Source organism: Oxyura jamaicensis, chromosome 1, assembly GCF_011077185.1.
Source record: "Oxyura jamaicensis isolate SHBP4307 breed ruddy duck chromosome 1, BPBGC_Ojam_1.0, whole genome shotgun sequence".
Lineage (NCBI taxonomy): Eukaryota > Metazoa > Chordata > Aves > Anseriformes > Anatidae > Oxyura > Oxyura jamaicensis.
In genome coordinates, this window is record NC_048893.1 from 94,533,106 (window position 1) to 94,550,073 (window position 16,968).

Sequence of the window (16,968 nt, forward strand, 5' to 3'; positions counted from 1 at the left end):
TCCACTGGCCAAAAAAAAAAAACAAAACACAGGAATAAGTATATTCAATAAGTGACTTCCATTATATTGGTTTGCGTATTAAATGTAGATTTTAAAGTATTAAAATAATTGCAATACTGCCACCAGGACCCACTCAGGTGAGTGCTGGAGATACAGATGCCAGGTACAGGTTTGGGTTACTTGCAGATTAAGAAGGGACAGAGGCTAAATACTAAACATTTGTTTATTCAAGAGGTGACAGCATCTAAGCAGTAAGGCTTAGCATCTTTAAAAAATCAACAGCATGGGGAAAGTAAATTGAGCTGTTCACAGCTGTGACAAAGGGATTTTTCATAGAATATCCCCAAGGAACTAGGGTACTTAAAACTGGGCTTCATTATCTAAGGAGTGTAAGACATCAAAAATCTTGGTGGAGATAGATGCTGAATTTTTCTAAGGGTATTAACAGTCTGGCAATTAAAGGTAACATGAACTGTTCCACTATTAACGTTTCTGAGCAGCTTACCTGTTGTCCCAATGACCATTTTCCCAAAGCACTAAGGAAACTAAAAGAACATTCAGCATCAGAAAGTAGCAAAGCATGAATGTATGTCCGTACACACACACACTGCAGTGTGTTGTTAGGCAGCAATACAAACCAAGGGCTGGATGAAAGAAAAAAAAATTCAGTATGCCTTTCTTTCAAGACCTTCTTAATGACCAGAAATACTGCTTCCATGAGGAGCCAGTTTACAAAAGCATTAAAAAACTTCAATTAGACATTCAGTCCATAGTGACAAGGCAAGGTTTTCTTTCTCTGCGTCAGAGCTAAGTTTAAGCTCTTTAACAGAAACAGTACTGCCGCTCCAAATCTGCTTCAGTGCATCCAAGTATGACAAAGGAAAACGCAGTCCATGAGTCTGCTGCGGGGGAAAAAAAAAGGAAAAGAAAAACCAGTTAAGTATAACTTGTCCATTATTACACTATATTTAAGACATAGGTACCGATCAGCAGGTACTCCTTTCCCACTTCACACTCCTTTCCCTCTTCTTACATGAAAGCTGTGCTTACATGCTCTAGCACCTCTTGCTGATGGAGAGAGACCATGTCTTCCTCTTCTGGCTTCTGAACTGAGGAAGGAAATGCCTTCTTAAATTTACACTCTTGCCTAACCCTACCCCTTGTTTTTAGAAGAGGACGTAAGTTTCTTTCTTTCTATTTGTTACACACAATCTTTAGGAATAGCTTGACATAACGCTAGAAGACCTGTCTTCCCATGGCTGGAGACCTTAAGGGCAAAAAGCTATATTCTAAGACTCACATATGTTGTGCAGCTGCCAGTGTAAGACCTCAGTTACCAGTTTTCTCTAGAGGCCCAGCAAAATTTACCTTAAAAAGTAAGTAACTGACAGGCAAAAAGCCTTGCTATTTGCCTCTAAGGTATATTTGTGGAAACCTATAGCCAAGGTTCAGGTCACCAGCCTGATGTAACAGCATCTCACTATCATAAATTGGAACAAAAAGAGGCAAAGCTTGCAGCCGCTCTTCAGAAATATTGTATATACCCTGAGTAAGCCTGAAAGAGAACCACCTGCAGCCTTATTAATAACAGAAGTTCCCTCTCTACATTTCAGGAAGAGATTTAAGTCATTACTCCTGATGCTGACCCACCCTCCCACACCACCCTAAAATGGGCGCGCACACCTTGCACTACGTAACAGCGCATACAGAAGCTAACATCATTTAAAACTGGCATAAACACACTGTCCTGCAGTGGTCCCTTGCCACACAGAACACGTGCTAGCATATAGCCATGTTACCTAGGCCATGACTCAAGGCATTCTTAAGAAATCTGCAGCAAAACCCAACAGGACGTCACAGCTTCTTTGTGCATGTATGTATACGTTTGTTCATAAAAATGAAGTGGGAACAAACCTGTGCTACGCCGTCCTCACTGGTAGTATCATCGTCTTCTGTCCCCATCATGTGAGTTTCTCTCCTGTTCTTTAAAGAATGATACACATACACCATCTCTTTGCGAACTTCATCCTAAGAGACAGCAGGAAAAAAATAATCACATATGCTACACATCCTCAAATTCATCACACTCAAGTGACAATATTATCTGCCTAATTCTGGAGTCCACTGTAGTATCAAGAAAAGGAATTCACCTTCCTAACAGAATGTTCCAACAGCTAGCTATGACAGAACTAAGGGAGTCTACAAAACATTTATGCAAAAATGTAAAGTCTTTTCTGCCTTAATAACGCCTCTACTGGACTCACATGCCATTTAAGGTGCACCTCCTAGAAGGTCTTAATGAAGGAGTTCATATTGCTAAGTTTCCATCATACTGGTCTGTCTCTTGAAAATCATGTCTATCATTCCTTGGTTAAAGCTGTGCAAGCCAATTCAGTGCTCTGTGGGCAGATCTCACTGAGAATTTAAGGACACAAATCTTCTCCGTGTGATCTCATTCAGATTTATCTGTATGACATCAAAAGGAGTTGCATCAACAATTGCAAAACAGAGCTTCTAAAACCCACATATTCTCACGGTAATACAGACACAAACAAAATGGGGGAGGAAAATCAGAAAAAGTTATGCTATGTTTTTCTCTCACAGGGAAACATTTTACTCGTGCAAAAAAAAAAAAGTACAAGATGTCCTAAGTTGTGTTTTTTGTTTGTTTGTTTTCAATTAAGACAACATAAAGTACTTCTGTAGAAGTCTGAAGTCTAAAATTCTGAAGCAGTTTTCTCCAACAGCTTTTTCAAATTCACACCGAAAAAACCTTCATAGCTAAGCAGCAGACTGGACACAACAAAATCCAAGATGCCAGCACCTATTTTATGGAACAAGTTTGTTTTCATTGGCACCAGCTTAGGGATAAAGATAACTCAGAGGTGAAGACTAAGTGCATACACAGCCTGTAGCAGCTGCAATAGAATTCCCCCTTCTGAGGAAACCTATTTGTGCTCTTGAACACAAAGAATAAAATAAATAATTTTAAAAATCCGTTACCAAGAGCTGTACAGTCCATTTAATAGTGGTAATGATCCATCCCATCTGACCTCAGATGAAAACCATGCATTCGCCATGCAGAATCACAGGATAAATTTAGTTCTGTAGATCTCCTCCAGAAGGCAAGAACGTGCCATATTACTGCTTGACAGCAACCCCATGATCTCCTACCAAATCCTAATAGGACGCATTACCCAGCTAAGCAATAATTGCAGGACCCTTTCAGACAGACCAGTACAAGACCTTTCATGCTCTGTAACACCCCCACACACCCAAAGTGCAGAGGGGTGCCTCCCTTATACTTACAGAATTCTCTCGATCGGGCTCCACTGTAATTATAGCATGATCCCTAAACTGCAATCTGATTTGGCTATCTAATTTCGGCAACTTCCCACCTAAGAAAAAAAAATCTTCATTAGAAAGGAAGGAAACCAAATAAACGGTGCAAATCGGCCCTACTCTCCTAGCCATCTTCTTGTGGCTACATTTCCTGTTAAGCTATGTTTTGACATCTGTCTCAAACACGAAGCTCACACTAGACTCCAATCTTTGCCTACCATAATACACAAAATCATAAAAGGCAGAGTTAGCAACAGCTCTAGCAAAACATCAGCAAAGGAAATAAAGAGGTGGCAAACCTCAAAACCCACCTGGAGTTAAAGGATCAGAATCGCATCCCAAGTAAGGTGGCAAACGGTTCATAATGAAATCCTTCTTCATGTCAGATGATCTCAGTTCTCTGGTGTTTTCCAGGCGGTCTGCAAGCATTCTCAAAATGCTGCTCAGTTTTTTTGATGAGTCTGCTATATCCACCTGCTGAATATTCACACAGAGTTGCTCTCGCATGAATTTAAGCTAAACAGAGACTATCCTAAAGAGAAGGAGGTGCAGTGAGGATCTGGACAGTCCTCTTTTATATTTCCAAAGGGTAACAACACTTATTCCCAAAATAACAAATGTTAATTTTACACATTCCACATGAGCTGAGCTGTTCACACACCAAAGCTGATGTTCAGTTTTCCTCACCATGGGACTAACTGCAATGCTAAAGGGCTTGCAAGTGTACTTGAAAGAGAGACTTGTTCTCTCTTTCACAACCAGACAACCATGAAAAGGACAAAGAACAATTTACAGCTCCACTAACTTTTAAAGAGTCAAGTTTGACCTGATGGAAACTACACCTGTCTGACAGCTCCAAAGCAAATAACATTGCTTTGAGAAGGAAGCGAGCCATATAAGGACACTGTGATATTAAAGAACACGCATTGCTTCAGCTGCACCAAACCTCAGAACGGTCATCCTGAAGTCTTCAAAAGAAGTGGTTTTGCTGCAAGACAAGACAGTGCCATTGCACTGAGCTTTCAGAGCAGATCAGCAAGATACACGCTTGCTTCAGTACTAAAGTTTCAGCTGGATGCACTATTTTTCCCCGAGTCCCACCTATTTACCATGAGCAGTTGCCTTGGTATGCTTGTCCGCAGAGCCACATCTTCTTTTGCAGTATCGAAGACAAGGCCGGGAATTGCATCCAGTAAGAAGTCTCCCCAAGAGCTGTAGGACGGGAAGGAAAAACAAAAAATTACTAGAATAGCTGCAATTAAATAAAAGGGGCATGCTTTCCCCTACTTACGTCTGGTTTCATTACTACCTGGGGGAAGTATGACTTGTTATAGTCTCATTTACATTTTTTATTATTTATTTATGTATTTTTAAATAGATCTTCTCCACTCAAGCATTCCATTGTTGGCTACACACTGGGAGGAAAGGATTCTGGCTGATAAACAGAATTAGACATCTTATACTTCTTACCGCTTCCCTCCTCTTCCCCCAAATCTCCATCTGTCAACAACTATCTTCAGCTACTCATTACTTTAGCAAAATGCCCTGCTTATAATGAACTCCTCCACACTTCTCTTCCTGCCTCAGGCTGGGATCTGGCCGGGACAAACCTTCCCCCAGCACACAGTGGAGTCCCTTTTATCTCAGTGCCTAAAATCCCTGAAAGTGCCACTTCCATCAGCAGCTCCCCTACTCTGAGCTCCTTCTGCACACACACTGCTTCCGCAGCAGTCACAGGACACTGATCATCCATCCTCCACAATACGGAACAGCTATTTTCAAGGAGTTCTTCCAATTTTCCAGGGAAATGTTTCCAGACCATAATTCCTTCTCCAAGCCAGATCAAGGTAACATAGCAAGCCTCTAATAGGACTGCTGCTTACTTTACATGTGCCTGATGCAGAGATAGACTTTTACACTTCGTTACCTACAGCCGGGATGGCAATCCCACTTTTTATAGCTAGAAGAACAGCAGTCCTCAAGCTTTTCCTTTTTCCTCTCCTCATCCTTACGCAGGTGCTCAGGGAATATGCTCCCTGAGAACACCACCTCTCAGCGGGCTGGTATTTGACTAGTGCTGTCACAGAGAAACTGCATTTACTCCACACAAGCCCTTCAGGTCACTGGCAACTGGTTATAAGGGACTTGTCTGTCCAAGCTGGACAAGATCTGTTCTGCACATTCAGGAGCACTCCTGCCCACTGAAACGTAAAACAGCAAATCAGTCCTGCCCAACTCACATCAACACACCAAAATACACTTCTGGAGTCACTCTTCTGAATATTCAGTTCACTACACCATGGAAAGCACCAGGTCAATACAGGGAAGTGGTGGCACAAAACAGGGCAGGGAAGGGATGAAGAAGACGACGTGTTTCTGGAGGCTGCTCACAGCTGATCAGTTTGGGTGTGCCATCACACTTAGCCAAAGCAGCTCAGTACTAACGCTGCCACCTACATAAGTGAACTCAAAACACTCTTTGCAACTGCCATCAAAAAAATGCTTATAGAAAATAACATTTATTTTTGCCTTCCCAATAGAATATTGTAAATTAAAATCAGTAGAACCCATTTTTTTTTTATGAAGACTCACTTCTCTGAGCATCTTTACCTTAATTTTCCCTCCACAATGGCCACATTAAGAGTTACCAGCAGTACGGACATCCTGGGTTTACAGCATGGTACACCTGGTGGCTAGAAATAACATCTCACAATCGTCTAGAGCATGCCCAAACTTGCTCTGCCCTATTTTGTGGCTAACAGAAATCCTTCCCAATTCCTAACTCCGGCCAGTAACTCCAAGGCAGGCATCTGAGAGAGGCTGATTAGGTCACAGCAGTATTTCCCTGTGTGATGAAAAGGTTTCAGTGGGCACAAGCATGAGATGTGTGTCAAAGGAAACCTGACCTGCACGCATGTGCTAGGGAGATGAAAAGCACAGATAAGTAGAAAATATATGCGAAGAAATAATTTGCAGCAAGTCTGTCAGAACAGGCGTGGGTGACAACAAAACGTAGGAGAGAACAAGATGAAAGGAGTAACCCATGACTCTTTCTCTGGTTTATGAAATGAACAATAATTTCAGCCACTGATGACAGATTTTTAAACACAGCAGTGAGTTTACTTTTGTAACATTATCTTCTACATTAAAGTCTACTGCTGGTAAGTAATAAAATAACCCATTAAAATGCACTGAGTTTGCTGCACAAAAACCTCGTAACGGGCCACTTCACACAAGTGTTTCCCTCCTCTCCTTCCCCTAGCCTCCGAAACTTCGATCACAGCTACCTGAATACTGGCTTAGATTTTGTTACTAACTGCAGGGAACATACAGAGTAGTGGGGTACCCACTTCTGTTCCATGCCACCATATTTCTAGGAGGAAAGTAACATACGCTATCCCTGCCTTGGTCACAGAAAAAGAAAAGATACAAGGGTTAAATAGGATGAACGCAGAAAAGAGCTAAGCAACGTTCATTACAAGGTTCTGTTTTAACAACAAGACCTCACTTATCTGGAAAACTGGTTTCAGGTCTGTCCCATTCACGCACATCGCCTGGCAGATGAAAGCCATTTTCAGAAAAGCCACTTTTTAGAAAATAAATACATACATACATACATACTTGTTTTGGTAGGTACTGATGGTCACGTGTGTAGAATAAGATATCCCAGGAGGAGTGTCAGCTTGGTGAATAGTCCCTCTTGGGAAGTACAGCAAGTCCCCGGGCTGCAAGAAAAGGAAAAGAATCGGTATGTTTAGGGCACCTGGTCAAACCTTACTGTGCTGTTGTCAAACAGAGGAACTACCCTCTGAGCAGACTGTCTGACAACGTGGTTTGTTTCTTTTTTTTTTTTTTTTTTTTAAATCACAAAACTGGGAGATCCTCCACAGTACATTTTAATAATATAAAGCACCCTATGCCAGAAAGTCTGATATCTTAAACTCCCCAACTTACTACTAATATTTACTACGCACCTGTCTGAAAGCACAAAGCCAGCTGTTAACAGCACAGAACATGCACATTCCAGCTCAGCTGCATAAAGGGGCCAAAGCCACAGCTGAGATGAACATGCTGACAATACACTGGGCTAGCAGAGAAGCAGTGCAACGTGAATCCAATCCAGTCAGATCATGTCAAAGGAAAAGGTCAGTATTCCAGAAGAAAAGCCAAATATTCTATAAAAATCACAGTCTATTGCAATACTATTGTCTGAAATGTTCAGTTATAGCACTTAAAAAAAAAAAAAAGATAAAAGGTACAACCTTTCCCCTCCCTAACGTTTTTCTCACCTATCTAAATTAAACTTCCACACATTCCTTTATATTAGGAAGTCAAGGTAAGAAAGAAGTACGCAGCACCCCAAATTGCCTCCAAAAAGGAAAAAATCAGTTAATTATAGCTTCCCCTATCAACATCTATAGAGCTGTATAGCACAAAAAGAAGCTTCATACCGCAACAACGGTAAAATCTGATTCCATTTTAATTTTACTTTCCTTAAATTTGCTCATACCAAAAGAGGCCAGGATCATCACTGTTAAAAGCAGCCTTCACTGCAGTGTGACTCCTGGTCATCTTATCTGCTTGGTAGTCTTATCAGTGTAAATCACGTGAACCAGCAAGCACAACGCTCATCAATTAAAATGATCAGATTCTTCACAGACTCTGGGTCGCAACTCCCAGAAAAGGACAGAGCAGTTCCCAAGAGACACAACAAGATTCTGATCATTTCATCTTCTAAACTGGATGAAGGCGGGGATATCAGCAAAGTAAATGGTAAATTATTCTAGAAGGGTAGATAGCCACTGACCACGTAAGCTCTGTGCTTGACACTGATATCAAGCCAGCTATGTCCACGGCCTGATGAAGAGACACCAAGACAAACTGAGGTTTGGGACCTCCTACATAAACTAGCATGCCTTCACGCTCATTCAGCTACCAGTTTCTCAGAGAAGTGGAGAAGAACTCCAATACAATCTCTGACCAGCCTGTTTGTCCAAAGCTGCCCATGAATGGCAGGCAGAAATGCAAAAAAAAAAAAAAAAAAAAAAAAAAAAAAAAGAGAGGGAGATGGGAAATATTTTAGATGTTTAGGGAGGAAATACCAGTCTATACATTCCTGTCAGAGACCTTCATAAAGACAACCAAAAGAAAAGGGACGCAGGAACTGAATACCAAACACAAAAATAAATTAAAATTAGGAACATTTTCAAGTCCTTTTCAGGGCCAGAGGCCAGTATTTTCACTGCAATGATGCCTGTACAAGGCCATGTGCAATACAGCATTATTCCGTAAAAATCAAAGGCACTGAAGTCCAACCCAACATGTTCCAGAAAGAAAAAACTGAACTGTAATTTACTAGATTTTGTATCAACAAATATATCCTGACAATTGAAAATTACCATCTGTCAAACTACATCGCCAGGAAGATCAGTATCATATCCAAGCTAAACCACTCTTCCTAAACTACCTACTTCCAAAGGCAAGGCTGAAAACAGGAAAGATCAGGGACCTTGCAGAGACGGGACACAAGGCAGAGAAACTAACGAGGCTTCTGAAACAGAGCAGCCCTACCTGTTGGGTAAGTAACACACTTCTAAAGTACCAATATGTAAAACAGAACAGGACAAGATACGCTGCCATCAACAGGGCTGCATTAATTAATCCTTGTGAAATGTTCTATTTCAAATAACAAAAAAAACACCAAACGCTTGATTTTCAGGGTTGGAAAAAACAAACAAACAATACATCAAGTTAATATGTTTTTTAGTTCATGCCTCTGTGTATCGGTCAGGTAATATTTAAATCCAATTCACCAAAACAGTGACAAACTTTGGTAAACTCTAAGTCTTAGTGCACAGACGGGTCAGACTGACTGACTACAGACAGCACGTAACAGCATAAACCATTTCATAACCACGTTTAAAACCTGTGCTTTTTCTGCATGGAACTCCACAAACATCAACCAGGATTCAGGGTGCCCAGCTTACAAAATACTAAACAATTTCCGGAAAGGACTGGTTTCTTGGGCCACTATTTAAATACTAACAACTACCCAAATACTAGACAACTACCGCCTAAATTTCTTATGCTCAAGAGTGTTTTGTGCACCAACCCTGCCCTCAATTTCACAGCCACAAGAATTGAGAGTACTGTTTTCAAGAAAAGGAGCATTTTAAATATAACTACTTTTCAGGCAATTCCAGCTCAGACCAGTTAAAGCAATTCATTTACGATACCTTTAATACAAATTCATGTGTGGGACTCCCAATCCTATCTTCTGATTCAACGTTATACTCCCGAGCTAAATGCACCGTTGGTTTATAGAGTCGCCAGTGTTTCTCACCTTCTAGCTGAAGGATGAACACCTGCAAAAGACCAGATGCACAGTGAAGCTTTGCCTCCCCTCACCCATTCAACTAATCCGAAATGTCAAGCCATCGTCGTACTTGGAAAGTCTGGGGAAGCACGCCAGAAATCAGGGAAAGAAAGCAAACAGAAGGGACACAGGCTGAATTATTAGGTGCCTACAATGCAGAAATTCACACTCAGCATATTGTTATAGGCTCTACTTAGAGCCTCAGAGAGAGGAGAAGAGCTGTGAAGTAAGATCTGCTTTATCCTGTCTAAGGTAGGCACCTGAAAATCCCCCTTTCTCCCAGTGATTTAAAAAAGGGGTTGGACAACTAACTTAAAAGTAACATCTACCACACGGATATTCAAACTATTAGGTGATACAGGTCTTACCACCAATCACTGGCAAACAGTGTCATAAACACCATGGGGATGCTGTGAGCTAGAGGCTGATGACACATGCCAGAACACGCAGAAAAATGAAACTCCAGATGTAGTTAATGGGGTAGAAAATGGTGTGACAGCCCAACTTCAAGATGTACTTTTTTAATCCAGTGGTTGGTTGAGTGTTTCTTCTAGAAGCTAATCTGAAATGCATTTGGAGCACAGGACTCCATTATACCTGTACCTTCTTAAAGTCAACAGGCCCAGCAAACGGGAACCAGTACCACCAGGCTGCTTCCAGTGAAAAACTGCAAGTACTTTGTAAAGGAAAAAGGGATTTCTAGATGCTTGGGGGTCTGAATGAAGTGCAAATGAAAAGAAGGTGCTAGAAAGTTTCTGCAGCTGGCAAAACAAATTCTCTTTTCATCTAAAGAAAATACCAGACCCGGAAAGCACGCTTTATGTGATACTACCGTTAGATACCTCGGTGCCTTTTCAGTGAAATTTCAGAGGGGAAAAAAAAACAACCATACAGAAACACTTGCAAGCAATTACCGTAAGTGGAAAAACATTTTTCTGTAATAACTTGTTTATGTGATGGTAGGAAAAAAACAAAGAGGGAGGTATCCACTGCCACCAGCAAAACCCTCTGCAGAGCTTCACAGCCGAGGTCATGCTGTCCTACCTCAACATCGTCGTAGTGAGGGGGAAGGCCCTGTGACCCCTGCGGAGTGATGTACACATTTGACCCAACCAGGGACCCGAAGTAGCACTCCAGCTTCTCCTGAATCTTCCAGAGCTCCTCCTTTAGAGAGAAAGGATGATGTTACTACCGAATAGCTCAGCCAAGCCGGGCTGTCTCCCAGCCCGTAGCCTCCCTTGTTGCCTGGGAGGCTCTTCTAGTGAATTACCAAAATCCCACAGAAATAACTGGGAGGTAGAGGCCGGGAAGTGGAAGCAGTGAGTACTTGCTGCCAGGGTAGAAAGGTGTTCCTGCAGAAAGCAAGCGCTGCACAAGCAAAGATCTGCCGTAAAGGTAATCAGTAAGCCAAGGAGTGGTACGTGCTACCAGATGTGCTACACAGCACTGGTGTTTGCGCTCTTCCCTCTGCTATCTTTAGGTTGCAAAGACAAAAAAGGGCTAGATATAGAGGAAAAGAAACCAACCGTCATCCCATGAAGTGCAAAACATCTTAATACAATAAACACATGCATGACTTGCGTTATATTAGCTAGCATCAAAGAGGGCGTTCAAAGGTTAGAGACCTGGTTCCAACGCCTCCAGTTGCAACAGAAACCAAGCAAAGCTCTGCAGGTACCTAATCAAGGAGATAAATCAGCTCTGACTTGTTTTTTTTATATGCCTCTGAGATCTTGCAGCATATGTATCGGGACATTTGTTTGTGGAATAAGCCACAGATTTATAATTCAAAGCCAGAATCTCCTGTATCTTTCAACCTACTAAAACTGCTTTGCTCCCCACAACTGAAATGTATGTATTAAAATTTAACAGATTCATGCCAAGAGAAGCTTTTGAAAAACCTTCAAAGCACAAAGCTACTGAGGTACCATCATAACAGATGCTGAAGAAGACTGATAAGACTTCATTCTCCCTCTGTTATCACTCATATATGTTAACACAGGCAACAAAGGAATTGTAATAGTTAGCCCAACGAAGTTTTAAGTCATCTGCTAATTTTAGCTAGGCAGAATCAAGGTGCTGAAACTCCAGGCTTTTCAAGAATAAAGAGACTAAGACTTTATAAATCATTACTTGAACCTGATTTTCAAATAGTTACAGCGAAAGTCAAGATAAGTACAAGGTATTGGGGGGAAGAAAAAGAAGAAAATATGAACAAGCATGTCTTACTGCAGCAGAATACTTTAGGTTATTACACAATTCAACAAGGGATTTGAGCAAATATTTAATAACAGAGCTCCCCAAAGGTTTTTGAAGAATGCACCTCAGATCTGACATTAAGCTATGAGCTAGTCACATATTCAGTGTGAGAAGCTCAGGTGCAATGTTTTGAATAGACTCAGTACAGAAGGCACAAAGCTTTGGAGCTAAGCCCCAGCCCTCTCCTGAGTTTAACTTAGGAAATAACCAGCTGACATAAAGCACGTGAGCCGTGGCTGAGGCTGGCATTGCTCCCTGCCCAAACTCTGCTTTGATTGTTTTTCATTTTCTTCTCAGAACAGGTTTTTCTCATTAACTCAGAGTTTCTTCTCTGAACTTCCTTTCAAAAGCACGTTTGTTTATTAATTGTGTGGGCATATTAAAGAACAAACGTTACTCACCCATGTCTGACATGTGACAGGTAATGCACCAAAGGGATGACTCTCATCGCAAAAGATGCCGAACTACCCGAGCCACGCAAGGGCAACTTCAGCCAGAACTTATGCACGTTCAGCTCAAGCTCTACATTTCAGCATAAATCATACAACATCTCAACTGCAGATGCCCATCACTGGAAATGCCAGTGGCACTTAACCTGAGATCTGCCAACAACAGCGTACTAGGGACGCAGCTGTGTATTTGAGCCCTTACAGACCACTTCATAATTAAATTGCATTCACACCACGGGACAAAAAAAGGACTACCCAAATCCAAGTATAAACACCCAAGTCCTTTACACAACTGTGCAGACACCCACTGCCTCATTCTGAATGCATGAAGATGGCAAAAGCATCAAAAAGAACAAGAAAGAGAAGACAATCACCAAAATTGCTGTGGTGCAATTCAAAACCCATCCATTGTCAAGAATTGCGAGATGTCCTGCAGATCTTTTACATGATTTCACACCTTGTCATCCATTATAGGAAACGGCATAAACGCTCCATTTGCAGAAGAAAACAATGGGGCAGAAAGGATAATTTGAGCAGGCACAGATAGATAATCATCGATTTTGTGAACTTAGATCTTTCTGAACTTGTATGTGATAAAGCAAAATTTTAAAAAGGAGTGCTTAATTTTACAGCATAAGTCAGATTTGTTCTTACTGCAGACCACTGAAACATGACGGGCAGTGCAAAAGTATAAACCATCTTTTAATACAGTTCATGTATAGATTTCAGCAGGTCATTGATGCGAGCTGCTTCAGCTGGATTTACTGGGGACGGAGATAAAGCTATGTCTAGTATGTGTCAAGCAAAACACACTGCATTAAAAACATGTATTAGTTATATTCAAATGCATGAAATGACCCAACCTTAAATCTCTGAGGCTGATGAAACTGTATTGTTGCCTTTTTCTGGTCAAAGTCCTTCTTCAGCTGCATGTAATTCACTTTGCCTTCTTTATTTAAAACTTTCTTTTTTCCATTCACACATCTGCAGATATTTATATCACGCCCATAGTACAGACCCTGGCTGCACAGTTCCTTCAAATCTGGCAGCTGGAAGAGAGACTGGTAATAAGCAGCCAGCAGGGGATCATTTCTCTGAACAAGCAGCGGCTTTTGTTCCCAGTACTCCCTGAAAAACACCTCCGGTTTGATGGGAGAGATCAGGCTTCCAAAGAGGCTGTCTGGGCTCTCAAAACTCATGACTGGTGGCAAACAAGCTGCTTCCACCTTTGCTCGTTTACACTGCACCTGCATTTCTTTTCCCATTTCAGCTTGCCTCCCTCCTTTCTTGGGCATGTTCCTGTTCAAGAGGAGAGAGAGAGACAGAACAGTCAACCAGCAGCACCACCTTGAGGGCCCTGGGCAGCTCCTCTTGCCTTCTCCAGTGGAGTACAGGATACCCTGGGAATGGCTCTGCTTTCAGATGCTCACTAGTTGTTCCAAGCAGCAGGAAAAAAGAGTCCTCAGTAGGCCGCCAATCCACTCTCAGATCCTCAGCAAACTCCAAAGGGCTGTACTGGAAGCTGTGGCTCACAGAAGTTCAAATCCCACACCTGAGTTCGTAATAAAAACAAACACAATGAATCCAAATGGCCACACTAGTGAGATCTTTATAAATACAGAAATCCACCCACAAAAAGAACCCTTGGTAGACTGGTATTCTGTAGAAATAGCTATATTTTATTAAAAACAACAACAACAAAAACTCAGATAGATGTAAGAGCTTTAATGATAACTTGCAAAGGGGGTGGAGAGTGGACAGAAAGAGAAATTTAGACCCTATTACACTTCCTTCAAACACACCAATGTTGGAAAGGAGCACAGCAAAGACTTTCCAACCACCTTCCAGACACAGCAAGATAGGGAAGGATGTATGGGATTTCAAGTGCAGAACCCCACCCGTTAAACCGAGGGGGTTATGGAAAGCATCCTTCGAGCTGCCTTACACGTCACAAATCCATTGTCTTTACTCAAGTCATTTAAACAACTACCTGTTTTGAGTATAATAAAGGAATGAATATGTCATTTGTATAAAACCACCCCGCTACATTAGCGCCACTTACACCCAACATAAGCCTTAAGTAACATAGGCTACAGCAGCCTCCAAAGACCTAGGAAACCCTCAAGCAGCCTCCAAAAGACCTAGAAAAGCACCCTGCACGTGGATCGCCTGCTGGAGGCCACAGCCCCTGGGAACATCATGAAATTATCATGCTGCAGGGCCCGGTGTTAGTCATCCTCAGCGCACAGCGACAGTGGCCCACATCTGTCCCAGTCTCTACACTGTGCTTTGGATGGCCAGCTCTGGCTAAACTAAGTCTACAGAAGGGAGGGAATATTTTTAGGGCTTTCTGCTGATGCTGTGGAATTACAGCAAAAACTAAAATTATAAGGTTCTGTTTCCATCTTTCTAAAGCTGTCAAACTTTGTGGTTTATGTACAATGAAAAGATTTTTTTTCCCCAAATTGCACATATTTAATTTAAAAGTTGGAAATCAATTTGTGTTAGTGTTTTTTTTTTTCCAGGTAGATAATATGTTCGCGTATCATTATGTAAAAAACAAAAAGATAATTCACAAAGGGCTTATCTGCCAAGTTTCAAAGTTAAGGCAAAACCCAAGTAACACCACAGTACATACAGACATACTTGCGTTAACTTTATTTACATCAGCACCAGCAGTTCATCCCCCCTGAGCAGCTCAAAGCCCCAGGCAGAGGTGAAAGCCTGAGAAGCTGAGTTAAGCATCCTGACAGCGAGCCAGCACCAAGCTCTCCAGGACTGCAGCTTGCCTGCTCGGTCTGGGCTGGCTGAGCCCAGCTAACTCTGGGCTTGTCCGAGCAGGTTTGTGAAGCCAACACGCGAGGAGTTACAGCATGCTGCAGCTTTCATTTGGAAGTGAAAATGACAGCTTTACTCCCCAGAGTAAATGCTCTCGTGTTTTTATTTACACACAATCCTTATCACAAAACAAACTCTAGTTCTGGCATGTACACACAGCACCAAGTTCTGCTACGCTGCTGCATGCAGGCTGTCCTCACTGCTACACCAACTCCCCAGCGAGGTGTTTCACCAGTAGCTCCTGTGCCTCAGCAGTAACTCGCGGTCACCAAAGTCCAGCAAGAGGGAATCCACGCCACCACCTTCCTGGCAGGGTGGACGCTCCTCGCTGCAGCAAGCCACAGCCCTCAGCAACAGCTGGGAATGCTCAGAAAGACTGAAGGTTAGCTGCTAGCAACTTCTGACGATGCTGCAGGCATTGCGATTTAGCGCTGACACCCCCAAACACCAGCAACTCAAATCCAACCAAGACCAAATTGCCCGATTTGTATCCCAGACCTAAATCCACCCTGTCAGCCTCACGCTCACGCGCAGCCTTTAACAGCTAAATCCCGGTGAGTACTGCTCACAGAACAGGGCTCCATTTACACAGCGTGCTGTGCTGCCGCGCTTAATTGGCTTATTAGAACACGCAAGAAGAACACAACAGAGTGGACCACTTCTTGCTTCAGACAGGAGCTATTTCCCATCAGTATGTTCCCTGCCACACACTTGTTTATGCTTAAACATACTGAGAGTTGAGCCCTGCTTCTGAGCTCAGGCCTGTAAAGCACAGCACTGGGGGGGTTGGACTCTGGCAGAAAAACTTGGTCGCAGCTATTCTTAGGCCACACAGCCCTGCTGTTTCCCACCACCGCGCTACCGCATGTGGGTACCATTGAACTTTTTCCAGAAGGGAAAAAGAACACGGAAAAACACGCTGCAGGGCCAGCCGCGGATCCCAGCCAGCGTTCACACGTGTGGCCACGCCAAGGGGGGCAGCCACCAGCCACGAGGGGCGCCGCCTGCAGCACGCCCGGCGGGCACAGCCCCGGGGCCGCGGTCTGACGACCCCCGGAGCACCGGGGCGACTCCCGGCACCCCCTTACCCCCCGCGGGGGTCACCCACGCTGCCTCCTGCCCGGCACCCAGCACCCCACGCTGCCTCTCTCCCCGCCCCGCAGCCGGGACAGGCAAGGCCGCGGGGCTGCCCCAACGCCCCCCTGCTGCCCGGCGGGCAGCTGCTCACCGGTCTCCCCCCGCCGCCCCCCGCCGGCTCCGCTCCCCCCCGGACCCCGGGGCTCACCCTCCCGAGCACGGGGCCGCTGCGCGGGGCGGGGCCGGGGGAGGCGCTCGGCGTCCGCCACAAAATGGCGGCGGCGGCAGCACGCTGAGGGAGTGAGCGGGCAGTCTCGGGCCTAGTGCGCTTTGCTGAGCGTGATGGGTTAAAATAGCAGATACATCGCGAAACCTCGTGGTTCTTTGTATAAAGTTTTACTGCGTATAATAAATACTTGTCTGCGCTTTAGCTGCGTTGTTTTTTCCTGGACCTGAGTCTCGTTCTTGTGCCCCTCTCCTGAGGCCATGAAAACTTCTAGAAATATTCTTAGTTGCCTTTACTGAATATGTCTATTAATGGGTTAATTTACGTTGGCTGCAAGATTTCAGAGAAATTGTTGGGTAGGTTTTGCTAAACTTCTGTTCTTGTGTACTGATCGCTTGAAG

General features: G+C 43.3%; 1 protein-coding gene across 6 annotated transcripts; it reads right to left on the reverse strand.

The window, feature by feature from the left end:
• Positions 1 to 205: 205 nt before the first annotated feature.
• On the reverse strand, positions 206 to 16,595 carry RIOX2 (ribosomal oxygenase 2). 6 transcript variants are annotated; one of them, XM_035315209.1, is made up of 11 exons: positions 16,550 to 16,595; positions 13,857 to 13,978; positions 13,290 to 13,725; positions 10,763 to 10,882; positions 9,579 to 9,707; positions 6,964 to 7,067; positions 4,452 to 4,554; positions 3,654 to 3,819; positions 3,310 to 3,398; positions 1,915 to 2,028; positions 206 to 899 (listed from the first exon to the last, which is right to left on the reverse strand). In XM_035315209.1, exons 3-11 carry the CDS (start codon positions 13,719 to 13,721, stop codon positions 741 to 743), a joined length of 1,416 nt encoding a protein of 471 aa, XP_035171100.1. In that variant the 5' UTR covers positions 13,722 to 13,725; positions 13,857 to 13,978; positions 16,550 to 16,595; the 3' UTR covers positions 206 to 740. The 6 variants fall into 6 exon arrangements, with proteins under 6 accessions (XP_035171100.1, XP_035171095.1, XP_035171098.1 ...); XM_035315204.1 differs by having other exon boundaries at positions 206 to 902; XM_035315207.1 differs by having other exon boundaries at positions 206 to 902; positions 13,826 to 13,978; positions 16,550 to 16,591.
• Positions 16,596 to 16,968: the final 373 nt, after the last annotated feature.

Coding starts and splice junctions, on each gene's coding strand:
- RIOX2 (XM_035315204.1), bottom strand. CDS start 13,721: ATGCCCAAGAAAGGAGGGAGGCAAGCTGAAATGGGAAAAGAAATGCAG. Junction 7,068..9,578: donor CACATGAATTTGTATTAAAG/GTATCGTAAATG, acceptor CTTTTCTTGCAG/CCCGGGGACTTGCTGTACTT. Junction 903..1,914: donor GTGAGGACGGCGTAGCACAG/GTTTGTTCCCAC, acceptor TTTCCCCCGCAG/CAGACTCATGGACTGCGTTT.